Source organism: Marmota flaviventris, chromosome 7 (assembly GCF_047511675.1).
Source record: "Marmota flaviventris isolate mMarFla1 chromosome 7, mMarFla1.hap1, whole genome shotgun sequence".
Classification (NCBI taxonomy): domain Eukaryota; kingdom Metazoa; phylum Chordata; class Mammalia; order Rodentia; family Sciuridae; genus Marmota; species Marmota flaviventris.
In genome coordinates, this window is record NC_092504.1 from 116,928,193 (window position 1) to 116,942,597 (window position 14,405).

General features: G+C 34.6%; 1 protein-coding gene across 2 annotated transcripts in view; it reads right to left on the reverse strand.

Annotated features, from left to right (window-relative positions):
• Positions 1-508: 508 nt before the first annotated feature.
• The window catches only part of Mnd1 (meiotic nuclear divisions 1), a 57,553-nt gene continuing 43,656 nt past the window's right edge, over positions 509-14,405 (reverse strand). For both annotated transcript variants that reach the window (XM_071614868.1, XM_027926795.2), the window contains exons 7-8: positions 6,149-6,193; positions 509-847 (exon numbers count right to left, since the gene is read on the reverse strand). In XM_071614868.1, the coding sequence (XP_071470969.1) occupies positions 741-847; positions 6,149-6,193 (152 nt within the window). In that variant the 3' untranslated portion in view covers positions 509-740. The remainder of the gene's footprint in view (positions 848-6,148; positions 6,194-14,405) is intronic.

The following is a 14,405-nucleotide window of genomic DNA, read 5'->3' on the forward strand; positions in this document are numbered from 1 at the left end:
CATAAATCAGGACAAAGAACTGTATGCTTACTTCCAGCAGAAAAAAGTATCAAAAAGAAGGTGGTGGTCTGCATGTCTATGTTAAACTACTACTTAACTCAAAATTGAGAAACACCAATTTTCTATATTTTTTCCCCTGTGGGAGATTTGCAAAGATGATTCAGTATACTGAGTATCAATCACACATTTTCCACCAATATTGAGAAACAATAATACAACCATCAGGGTTTTAAAGATTATTTCTAAACATCAACATGTACTATGTATTTGTATAACAGAGTCTTCAAATGCACCCTTAGTATTTAATATTTAAATGAAAACAAAAAAGTCATGCTTTTGACCTTTGAAAAAACATCTATAAATTTGATTTGACTGAGATGGATGACTTTACTTTGTATATCTTAACTTTGAATGAGCACTGAGGTATATAGTTATCAGCCTGCTTTCAATCTATCAAAAAAGGTGAAGATTATCTGCATTTCATACTTTTAAAAAATATTATTTTAATTATCGGTAGACATTTATTTAATTTATTTATATGTGGTGCTGAGAATCAAACCCAGAGCCTCACACATGCCAGACTACCGCTGAGCCCCAGCCCTAGCCCCTGCATTTCACATTTTATTTAAAAATAATAAAATGATAGTTACAATAAATGAAAATTCAGTACAGTTAGTTGAAAAATATTCTAAAATTTACATATTTACAAGCTCATAGATCCTCTACAACCATTGAACATTTTAGTCTATGTAATCAAAGTCTTCTGGAATTCCAAAAGTTTTATCAATTTTATTTTCTTCAAATGCAAATTTTCTTTTGGCCCAGGATTTTAGTGCAAATATATTATCTAAAAGAAAAAGAGAGCGAGAAATAGTTTTAAGAATTAAAAACACAATCATAAAATATTTCAAATGCAATTATCTTCATTGCTCCTTTATTTCCTCTTATTGCTTTCTGCTGTATTAAGTAGTCTTTATTTTCAAGATTAACAGCAATAACCATAAATAAAAGATATTTTGGACAAGTAAACATATCTCATATTAAAAAATTCAGTAAGTTATGTGCTGTTAAACAACACAGACAGGGACTGGTTAATGGTATCTCTTCTGCATTTTCACCACAGAGGTCTGACTGTTGCCTCAGGAATCAGTTGTTCCAATAGGAACACATGCTTTCCAGATACTTCTTTCTCGCCCTCAGAGAGAAATGGCTTTCAAACAATCAGGCCAGTGTGAGGGAGAAGGAATGAGGGAAAGGGAAAGGGTTTCTGTCTCTTAAGACAAAGATAGGAACAGATGTGTCTTTGGTATCCCCTGGGGTGGGGTGGGGGGTATAAATGCCTTTTATCAATTAAAAATGTGTTATTTCTACTTAAAAGAATATATCCCAACGAAAGAAAATAAAGTATGTGCAAAGATTTCTTTTGGTCAAGGATTTTCATTCATCCCAGTTAAAGGAGAGAGAGAGAGAGCAAGAGAGAGAGAGAGAGCGTGAGCCAGCGAGCGCACAATCGAGAGCGAACAAAAAAAGCAATGCAAATGTCTAACATGCTAACAGTGACTGCGATTGGGGAATGGGAATGAGGGTGAGTTTCCCCACCTTAATTTCACACATTTCTTTTATATACACATACAACTTTTATAATGAAAATTATTCTACACATAGAAAAACAATGATGTAAGGTTTTCTGGTTTGTCAGAATATGTTAAGCACTGTATTAGTAGTGATAATGAAGCAAAGGGCTCAAATGGGTTCTTCTGGAGTGTTATGGGCTAATCATGCTACTACTTCTCCTCCCCTTACTCATATTTGAAGTCCTAATCCCCCTTATCTCATAATGTGACTGTACTGGTGACAGGATCTTTAAGAAGGTGATTAAGTTAAAAATGAGGTGGTTAAGCTGGGCTCTAATTCAATTTTATAATAAAAGAATATTTGGGCACATTGAGAGACATTAGCTTTGCCTAGACCATGGGAGGACCCAGGATGGGGGAGGGGGACAGTCATGTGCAAACCAAGGAGAGGCTTCAGAATGGGACCTTGCTAACACCTGGATTTTGGATTTGAAGCCTTGGGAATGGTCAAAAAATAAATTTCTGCTGCATAAACCACTCTGGTATTATCTTCTGGCATCATCCTGGAATACCTCATACTATTGTTTTAATATTCTCACCTGTTATGAAAAGTAAAGATTCATCCAGGAGCAGTGGGGCACACCTGGAATCCCAGTGACTCAGGAGGCTGAGGCAAAAGGATTGCAGGTTGTCAATTAATATATATATGAAGCTTTATCACTCTTTAATATAGTTTCAGTGGAAGTTTAATTCCAAGTATCAAATGATGATAAAAAAATTCCTGGAATTTTTATTTCTAAGGTGAATACTGCTGCTTCACATAGAATAGGCAGTCTAACAAAAATATCATTTCTTTGATTTAAAGTGTTGGGGGGATGGGAAAAATGGAGAAACTTTGGGCAAAGGGGAGGGAGGAGTGAGGAGGGTGCATGGTGGCAGGAAAGATGGTGGAATGAGATAAACATCATCACCCTAGGCACATGTATGACTGCACATATGATGCGACATTATATAGACATTATATATCGTGTACAACCAGAGAAATGAAAAGTTATGTTGCAATTGTGTACAATGAATCAAAATGCATTCTGCTGTCATATACCTAATTTAAATAGATTAATTAATAAAAAATAAAGTATTGTGCTATTTCAACAGTATAAAAATGAACCTTCACTCTTTATTTGGCAGGTGGGGGAAACTGTACCCAAGGGTGCTTAAGCCATATCGTTAGCCCTTTTTATTTTTTAAATTTATGTTGATGATTATTTTTTTGTGTGTGTGGCACTGGGGATTGAACCCAGGGCCTTGTGCATGAGAGCCAAGCACTCCACCAACTGAGCTATATCCTTGGCCTCCTTTTTATTTTTTGAGAGACAGGGTCTTGCTAAAGAGTTTAGGGCCTTGATAATTTGCTGAGGCTGGTCTCAAACTTGCAATCCTTCTGCCTCAGCCTCCTGAGTCACTGGGATTACAGGTGTGCCCCACTGCTACTGGATGAATCTTTACTTTTCATAAGAAGTGAGAATATTAAAACAATAGCATGAGGTATTCCAGGATGATCTTTTAGTACTTAACAATCAAAACATTCTTGCCAATCATAGTCAAGTATTTGTAAGGGCCCACTGCTACAGAATATAGGTATTAAGTGTATTAAAGATACTACAGAATGTAAAGAACCTATGCCTTCAAGCTGACATGAGAGAGAAATATCATTAATTTATTACAGAACAATTCCAAAGTGATATGTGTGTTAGAGAGAAAAGACCAAGTATTATGTGCATAGCTTTCAAGATAGGCTTCATGAGTACAGAAGGATTTCTAGGACATGGGAGAACATAAATAATACTGGAAGAAGCTTGCAGTGAACAGACTTTGAACATGGGTCAGGAGAGATGAAAATGAGGCACCAAAGTGAGGTTATTCAACAGTCTCTGCAGGAAGGAGTTTCTGGTTCACACAGGACAAGAAAACATTTTAATCTGAATATTTACTCGAATATTAACACAAAAGAAGTAACAAATAAAAGCTTCTTTACAATAATGCTAATAGAATTAAATACTTCCTTGGGCCATAAGCTATCTGTCTTCAAGATAACATATCCATATCTTGATAAGTCATTCCCTATCTTATGATTTTCCTATTATATAAAAATTTTTGTAAATGGATAAAGAATAATTTTGTTTAAAAACAACCTTAAGTCTAGTAAATTCTTGTTAATCTACCTGGTTGCATACCCAAGATACATATAGGAATAGGATGGGTAATATCACTTGCTATAAACCTCTTAGGACCTCACACATTAAGATGCTTCTTGTATGTGTTTACAAAAACTCCCCTATCTCAGGCTGGAATGTAGCTTAGCCCTGGGTTCAATGTCTAGCACAGCAAAACAACAAAAACTACTGTTTTAATTATTAATAAGTAAGGTTTTAGGTGATATAATTTGTTAATTACATTTAAAGTGTATTTAATGTTGCAAAACAATAAAATGTGATTTTTCTATATTTATACTAAGTAATTTCATTCTATATTATTAAACAGAAAATACTCTCAATTATAGATACATTTTAAAGACTTTGTTATGTAGAAAGAAACCAAACCTTAATTGATAGCTAATTAATAATTTTTAGTTATAAGTAATACTGATATTTTCTGTTTGTTTTCATGAGAGGGAGATTTTCTGAGGTGTGATTTGCTTTATTACTTATCTCCGCCTTTTCATAATACATGTTTATGCTAGAAAAAATAAGCTGTAACCTCACATGGAAATGTTTCTTAACAGCTGTTTCTGTTATTCTAAAAATATCTTTCTTCCACACACTTTTAAAAATGCCAGTTTTTTTTTTTTCTAATTATAATCTAGGAAGTTTATGATGAATTGGAAGACAATTTATAATTGTTTATTTAACTGAAATTTATGATGAAGAATGGGAAAAGGAAGAGGGAATTTACTGATGTGTCTAATATTGTGTTGAAGAGTTTACAGACTGTCTTATTTAGGCCTCTCAAAATGTGACGTGGATATCCACACTGCACACATGAGGAAGCAGGTTCAGAGAAGTTCAAGGGGTCACTTAGCTAATAAGGAGCTCGGCTTGGACACTTTTCAAAGTCAAGTTCCTCGCACTGTACACACATGATGCCTGTTCCTACTGCTTGCTGTGATGCTTTGTTGAGAACTCCTGGGCCAAATCGCCTGGTGACTCTTATCTCTAACCTAAAAGTCAGCTTGCTTCTTATGTCACACTCAGAATTTGGCATTTGTCAAACCCATACAATATCATTGCATTTATTATTTATTGATATTTCATCAGACACAATTCTCTTTTCTTCAATATTAGCTTGTTCTTTTTATCTGATTTTGTTCTTATCACTAAAGCACTATATCATGTAGGGAATAACTTTGTAATAAAGGAACAAAAGACCAATTTTACTGATGTCACCAAATCTACTTGATTCTAAAATAGACTAGGAAAAAATGATTCTTCTTTTTGTGTGTGTGTGTGTGTGTGTGTGTGTGTGTGTGTGAGAGAAACACAAGCCTGGACAGGGTGACAGGAAAAGCTGGCAAAAATCTCTGTTCTTCCAGTGACTAATCCACTTTGACTAAACATAGTCACTTTAAGCTTTTCACATCTCTGCTTCAATCTCATCCATATTCTCCCACAGAAACATAATGAGGATGACTAATACAAAGGAAGACATTATAGACTCTCAATAGGATGGAAAAATTCAATTGCCACTATTTTATAATATAAAAATATCAGTTTCATTTTCTGGCAGGTTTTAAGAATCTTAATTATACTTGTTTATAAATCACAGCAATCACTATTTATTAATCTTCTCCCTAAATATTAAGACACATACATATGCCTTAATTCTCACTTCTTATATTATTTCTAGTGTGGATCAGAGGGTGTACCCATTGCAAATGGATTCTCTGAAAGCAGGCTTACACAGAAGACAGTATTACATGGTAGGTAAGAGCTTGAACTATGGAATCAGACAACCAGAATTCTATTCCTGTTTCACAGCCTAGTGAACGTGTGGCCTTGGATTCCTGAGGGCCTTATCCCCATCTTCAATATGAAAGATAATAATCAAATCTACCTCATAAAATAATTGAGGAGATACCACAGATAAGCATTACAAAATTGGAAAACAGCCTCAACAAACATTAGCTATTATTATTTGCAAGGAGATAAATCTTTAGGATTCTTTGAAACTCTTAAAAGGTGTATTTTACAATAAATATATGTGAAAATTCAACTATATATTTTATTAATACATATGAAAGCTAAGCAATTAATCCAAATGATTTATCTTGGGAAAAGTTACATAAAGTTCAACTGGAAGTGTCATTGGTTTTACAAAAATATACTTTTGCAAAGTGAATTATAAGATTTTAAAACATAAACTTATCTTAACTGAAAAGATTTAATATACAATAACTTGAGCAATGCATACATTTCCAGAAATCCCTTTCTTGAACAAAGCTAGTACAAAGGCATCTGAATTTCACATCAATGTAAGTATAAAAGTTTAACTATAGTTTCAGATTCACTCTAACCTACCAGTCCATCTGTTAGCAGCTTCTTTGGCAATTTTATTTGCTTGACCTGAAAAATATCATATATAAAAATTATATACAATTATTTACATGTATAAAATTACTTTCAACTATCTACAAATTTATCTTTTCATATGAGCAAATTTTCTATAAAATTTAATAAGATTTTTATAAAATTTATAAAGTAGTGCATTTTATAAAATATAGATATCTTTATAAAACAGCTATGAAAAAACCCCAAATGGTGGTATCAAATTCTGTCTTACAGAGCTGCTCAAATCCCAAGGAAATTTTAAATAGTTGTAGTTATATATTAGCCATGAATAGAAATAAATGAAGCAAGGGGTAGTGGCGTAATCCCAGTAACTTGGGAGGCTGAGGCAGGAGGATCCCAGGTTCAAGGTCAGCCTCAGCAACTTTTCTATTATCTCAAAATAAAAAGGACTGGAGATATGGTGGCTCAGTGGTAAATTCCCTCTGGGTTCATCCCAGTATCAAAAAAAAAAAAAAGTGAACAATTTCTAAATGGCTTTTTCTACATAATCATCATTGATGACTTTGTTGTTTAAAGAAAAAATAAGTTTAAATGAGATGTTTCTCACCATATCAAAATATGATGAAATAATTTAATGTTAAGAATTTAACTGAATATAGATTGTTAAGCCACAAAATCTGATCTCAAAAAATTTTAGAGGTAATAAAGAAGCTCTATAGGAGAAAATATTTATTTACTTTACATTTAAATATACATATTACTATTACATGTATCTGTATATATGGCTTTCAAGTTAATCCATGTCTTTCAAGTTAATCAATATAGCACATAACAAAGCCATGATCAACTGGGCATAAATATCACTTATAATGATGACATTTATTTTGTGGTTGAAAGGTCATTCACTGTATTAAAATAATTTAGTGGCTTTTATTACACTCACATGGTTGTTCAAACAGCACCACCACCTAATTCCAGGGCATTTTCATTACCCAAAAGGAAGCCTTGTATCCATTAGCCATCACTCAACAATCCTCCTCCCTCCAGCTCCTGGCAACCACTAATCTACTTACTCTATAGATTTCTCTTTTGTGAATACTTCATATGAGTAAAACATATGCGGTCTTTTATGTCTGGCTTCTCATATAGCACAATGTTTTTCAAAGTTTATTTATGATGTACCATGTATTTGTGTGTGCTAAATCATATTTCACAATTTGCTTATCCATTCATCATTCGTTAGCCGATAGACATTTAGGTTATTTCCACTAATATGAATTATTTAATAATTTTTATGTGAACATATTTTCAGTTCTCTTGGGTATGTATCTAGGAATGGCACTGATGATTCAGATGGTAACTACATCATATCATTTTAAAGAATAAATTGTTTGCAACACCATTCCATAATCTCATCAGCAATCTAAGAGTTCCAATATCTTAAAAAAAAAAAAGAGTTCCAATATCTTCACATCCTCACCAACACTGTTTTTTGTTTTTTTTTTTTTCCTTTTGTGACACTGGGGATTGAACACCAAATAAAAGCTTTGAAACAATCCTTAAAATAACAAGTTTAGCAGTCAGACTGAGAGATGAAGATTCCATCTTTTTGTTTCCTTTTTATTTTACCTTTTTTTCATCTTTGGTATTAGGTTCAGGCTTTGCACAAGCTAGGTGAGCGCTTCATCCCCAGCCCACATTATATTATCATGACAGAGGGTCTCACTAAGCTGCTGAGGCTGGCCTCAAATTCATGATCCTCTTACAGCAGGCTCGTGAATAGCTGGGATGACAGGCAGGTGCCACCACAAACACACTCAGCCTCATCTCATTCTTTTGTTTCTTAGGTCAATGATAAATCACTCTCTGTTATCTACCAAAATACAACCAAACTCATAGTCATGCCCCAATGTTGGCGTGACTGTTTAGTTAGGCAATACTGATCCCAAAGCCAAATACTAGCTAATAAATGCCTGCCATATCTCCAGGTATGTTTTGTCGGTACCTACAACATCCCAGACATAAGCATCAATACACCACTTTAGGTGGCATCTCCTGGGTCATTTGCAGAGGGGCTAATCTCATGTCAAGTCAGCAGCTCCATATGAGGTCCTCTGACTTTGACTTTAACCCTTAAAAAGTCTTCCTATGTCTGAACAACTTCCCTTTTTGTCTGAAAATCTTTCTTTTCCAGCTTGTTAATTTGTTAAGTAAGTCAATTATACCATTTTCAGGCTGTAATAAATCCCCACATTCAAACAGGTTCTACCAAATAGCTCCTATATATTTTTAACATTCTGAAATTTAAAATTTCCATTAAAAACATGGTCATTATTTTGACATGTTTTGACTCAGCATAAAGAAATACACTCATGTATGTACCTGTCAAGAAGAAAAAGAAATATCTACATGGAAGTATATTTTAGATTAAGTATGTGTTAATTAAAATGGAAGATGCAACAGGAAGGTATTTATCCTCAAAGTAGGCAAAGAGAATCAGCTATAATTCATCTACAAACCAAGACAGTTAAAGATAAAACAGTAGTTTTATGCAACGGCAACCAGCTGAAGACTGATGGGTAGACCACTTTCTTCCTCAGTTTCACTGGATAATCATCAGTCTTCCAGTCCCATCAGGATTGGGCTGTGGGGATCAGAGCCGCCGCGGAGAGGAGCAACAGCAGAAGCCCTGGAGGCTGCCCGCTGCCGCCGCATACTGAGATCTGGTCGGCAGCACAGCACTTGCCATGTCGGGCACCTGCCTCAGACTGGCGGCAGTGGCTGAACCTAGGGTTTTATACATGCTATGCAAATGTTCTTTTATTGAGCTACAACCATAGCCTTTTTTTCTTCTTTTTTTGAGACAAGGTCTGGTTAAGTAGTCTAAGCTGACTTCGAACTTGCATTCTCCTGTCTTGGCCTCCCAAGTAGTGGGGATTACTGCCCTGCACCACCACATCTGGCCCTTTTTAAAATCATAGCCATCCTAATGAGCATGAAGAGGCATCTCATTGTGGTTTTGATTTGCATTCCCCTAACGGCTCATGTTGAGCATCTTCATGTGTGCTTATTGGACATTTGTATAATTTCTTTGGAAAAATGTTCAAATCTTTTGTCCATTTCTGAATTAGATTTTTTATTGAAATGTAAGAGTTCTTGGATATTAGTCAGTAATCAGATATAAGATTCGCAAATATTTTTTCCCCTTTCTGAGTTTTCTTTCCACCTTTTTTTCTTTCCTTATTTTTATCGGTGCATTATAGTTGTACATATTGATAGGATTTGTTGTTACATATTCATACATGCACACTCTTTCCACTTTCTTAATAGTATACAAAAATTTTAAATTTTGATGAAATTCAAGTTATGTATTTTTTCTTTGGTTGTTTATTCTTTTCATGTCAAAGAAACTGATGCCTAGTAAAAGGACAAAGAAATATGTGCCTATGTTTTCTTCTAAGGGTTTTATAGTTCAAACTCTTTGTCTTTGAAACGCTTGAGTTAATTTTTGTTTATGATATGAGGTGGATATTCAGTTGTGCTCATACCATTAGATGAAAACACTATTTCTTTCCTAATTAAATGGTCTTGGCACCCTTGTTGAGAATCAATCGGCTTTATTTCTGGACTCTCAATTACATTCCATTAATCTGTATGTCTGCTTTCATACCACATTGCATCGATTACTGTAGAATAGTAAGTTTTGAAATTAAGAAATCTGAGTCTTCCAACTTCACTCTTCTTTTTCCAAATTCTTTTGGCAATTCTGTGTATCTTGCATTTTTATAGGAATTTTTAAAAATACTGATTTTATAGTCTGAAAAAATATTAGTTGTAATAGTTTTTCTTGGTGTGTATCTGTGTGTGTAAATTGTTTAAGGCTTTCTACATATGAATAAGATCACATTATCTAAAAAGAGATAATTTTTTTTAAAAAAAGGAAGAAATAAAGCTATTTTTAACTTTTAATTTATTCTAGTTAGTTATACAGGAGAGAGGAATGCATTTTGACAAATGGAGCACAACTTCTCATTCCTCTGGCTGTAAATGGTGCAGAGTCACATTAGTAGTGTAATCATACATGTACACAGGGTAATAATGTTTGTTTCATTCTGTCATTCTTTCCATCCCCACCGCCTCACCCCTCTCTTCTGCACAATCCAAAGTTACTTCATTCTTCTCTACCCACCCACCCCAACTATAGATCAGCATCCATTTATCAGAGAAAACATTTGGTTTGGGGGATTGGCATATTTCACTTAGCATGATATTCTCTAGTTCCATTCATTTATCTGCAAATGCCATAATTTCATTCTTCTTTAAGGCTGAGTAATATTCCATTGTATATATGGAACACATTTTCTTTATCCCTTCATCTATTGAAGGGCATCTAGGTTGCTTCCACAGTTTAACGATTGTGAATTGAATTGCTATGAACACTGATGTGGCTGTGTCCCTGTAGTATGCTGATTTTACGTTCTTTGTCATAAACTGAGGAGTGGGATAGCTGGGTCAAATGGTGGTTCCACTCCAAGTTTTCTGAGGAATCTCTATACTGTTTTTCAGACTGGTTACACCAATCTGCAGTTCCACCAGCAATGTATGAGTGTATCTTTTACCCCACAACCTTACCAACACTTATTATTGCCTTGATTATTAATAACTTGCCATTCTGACTAGAGTGAGATGAAATCTTAGAGTAGTTTTGATTTGCATTTCTCCAATTGCTAGAGATGATAAACATTTTTTCATATGTTTGTTGACTGATTGTATTTCTTCTATGAAGTATCAATTCAGTTCCTTAGTTCATTTATTGATTGGGTTATTTGTTTTTTTGGTGTTAAGTTTTTTGAGTTCTTTATATAACCTGGACATTGGTGCTCTATCAGGTGTGTGTGGTAACGATTCTCTTCTATTCTGTAGGATCTCTCTTCATGTTATTTATTTCTTCCTTTTTGAAATGGATGCCTTTTCTTTCTTATTCTTGCCTAATTGGCCTAGCTAGAACTTCTGGAAGAAGGTTAGATGGAAGTGGTAAGAGTGAACATCCATGGGGAAAGCTTTCAGCCTTTCTCCATTCAGCAGAATGTTGGCTGTAGATGTTCATAGATTCCTTTTATCAAGTCAAGTTCACAATGCTGGTGAGCTGGAGCACAGATAAGAAAGAATAAGACGAAACACCAAAAACTCACTATTTTTACTGAGATTCATCCATTTTTTGTGAATGGGAGCCTGTAAGTCTTTAATTATATTTTCAGAGTTTTGAAAAAGTTGACTCTAACAATTCCTGCAAGCTTTTATGGAAGGGCATATTTTCAAAGGTGATTATTCCACCTTTTCACTGTCATCCTGACATTTATTTCTAAGGAAACTTGATAAGTAATCCTAACATTAATTACTTTCAAGTATTTTTGTGGGAATTTAATTTGTACTACTTGTTTTACATGGCCTCACTCAAATAACACTCAAAGCAGCTAAAATTAAAGTTATTGTTTTTACTTCTCACTTCTTGGGCATTTCCAATTAATTTTGTAAATGCTTACTTAATGATATCAACAATTTAATTGGCATGGTGAAATATAAATATTTCTTGCAGGCATGATCAAGAATTAAGACACAATATATAGCCATGCCTGTATAAACATGGTAACAGCTATTATCAGAAAAATGTGTTATCCAAAATAAACCATGACTTAGATAAGCCTAAGTGCTGTGATATGAGTCCTACAGGCAGCTATTCAGAATCAAATCCTATTAAAATCAATTTGTAAAACTCATAATCCTTTTAATCCAGTATAATCTCTTTTGCACTAACATGATAGCTAAAATCCTATGAAAACACTCATTATCAAAAAGCATATTTTAAAAACAATAATTTTATTGGGGAAAGGGAATTTGGGGTGAGTTGAGGTTAGAGCCTTTTTAAAGTTCTCTGAATTTATTGATAAGAAACTCACCTCTGGACTATTAAATATTTAAATTATTCAGATCTGTAAGTTTGTAGTTTTCATCAAGTTTGAAACAAATTAGCTTTAATTTCTTCAGATATTTTTCTAGCCCAACTTCCCTCTCCCCGCTGCCTCCCCGACCCCTTTTTGGATCCAATTATACATATATTAGGTTAAGTTGTTCTACGGCTCAAGGATGCCATTTTCATATTTAAAATTGTTTTTTGTTTCATTTTGGATTATTTCTATTGCTATGTCTTTAAATATATTAATCCTTTCTTCTATAAAATTTAATCTGCTCATTTACATTGGTATGATTTCCTTGGGCTGGAAAATAAATCATCAGACTTTTAAATTTAAAGGTTAAGGTGGATACCAGAATGTAGGGAAGCAGTATAAAATTTCAGCTGCAACTCAACCGTGTTATCATATGCTTTAGAAAATTCATCATCCTTTGTGTATCCTGACATTTCTTACTTTAAGTTTTAGTGCCTTTCTCAAACATGACACACTTGCCAAAATTGTTGCTTGATGATTTTGATTCAGATTTAGAGGGCTTTTTTTTTTTTTTTTTTGGTACTGGGGATTGTTGATACTCTACTACTGAACTACATTTTCATTGTTCATTCATTAATTTTGTAGTATTGGAGCTTGAACCCAGGGGGACTCATCACTGAGATACATCCCCATCCCTTTTTATTTGTTTTGATACAGGATCTTGTTAAGTTGTGGAAGTTAGTTTTGAACTTGCAATCTACCTATCCCAGTCTTCTAAGTAACTGGGATTATCTTTTTATTTTATTTTGAAATAGATTCTCACTAAATTGCCCAGGCTAGCCTTGAACTTATGATCCACTTGCCTTAGGATCCCGAGTAGCTGGGATTACAGGCATGTGCTACCACATCCAGTGCCAATATCTTAAAACATATGCCCAATTTTCAATTCTTGTTAATATCCTGAAACTCAAGAAGAACCATTAACTTAAGATCACTATCATTTTAAGTCAAAGTACTTGGATGAACTTAAATGAAAGTTTTAGTCATTCCTGAGTGAACAGAAGTTATCAAGATCATGAAAAGAACTGTAAAACATGGGAAGTCACAACTGGACACATCAGTCAGGTTCACCTGCCCACGGGAAGCACCCATGGCAGTACAACAGGGACCACAGAGTGGAAAAACTTAAATCCTTACTGAGTGTGCCTAATAGTTGTAAATCCTAAACATAAAAGAGAATGAGACAGGTAGGCAAAGAGGCATTACTCTAAGGAAAAAGTATAAGAACTACACAAAACTGTAATAAAGAAAGAAGGCAGAATCAAGTAAGAGTAATACATGAAGGATCAGATTTAGTTACTGTGAAAACTTGGAATTTCATAAACTATTAGATGGCAAAGCCATGTTGATCCTGAAAATTAATCAATTGAGAGTATTAAATTTGGCTAAGAAAAACTGTTCCTAGGCAATTGCAGTGGCACACACCTGCAAATCCTAGCTACTTTGAGGATAAGGCAGGAGGATCACAGCCTGTGCAGCCTTCGAGGCCACCCTGAGCAAGAACCTGTCTCAAAATGAAAAAAAAAGGGATGGGGATTCAGCTCAGTGATAAATTAGCATTCCTGGGTTCAACCAAAGAAAGAAAGAAAGAAACTTGCCTGTAAAGCTCTCTTTCACAAGATGCTCTAGATAAGGCACACAGTTGATATCCTCTTGACCAAGCAGTGTGTGCTTGATTTTGAAGAGGAATCATGAGCAGGCCTAGGTTCCTACCTTGTCCCCAATTACATTGGATTTGCATGTGTTTACTGAGGCTTATTTGATAGTAGTTAAACCTTTCAATCAGATTAAAGTGGTTAATTTTTGTTTTCGTACCAGGCCAAGGATTAAACCCAGGGGCACTAAATCACTGAGCCACATCCCCAACCCTTTTTATTTTTTGAGGCAATCTCACTAAGTTGTTGAGGTTGACTTTGAACTGTGATGCTCCTGCTTCAGCCTTCCGACTGCTGGGATTATAGGCCTACACCACCACACCCAGACAAAAGTGGTTAATTTTGAAGCACTAGATTTGGTTATTGTTTTATTTTGCAGCATGTGTGGGCAGCATGAAAAAAACTAACATGTCTCCCCAAACACTTAATTTACAAAGAATGAGTGGTTCAGAGAGCTCTCCATCCTTCCTCTGTCCCTGTTTTTCTTTCTTTCTCCCTCTCACTCTTTGAGAATACCCGGGGAAATTAGCTGAACCAGGTGAACAGTGCCTCCTGGAATTGAGCAAAGTGGGCACCTACCTTCAAATAAATTTTAACTTTAGATTT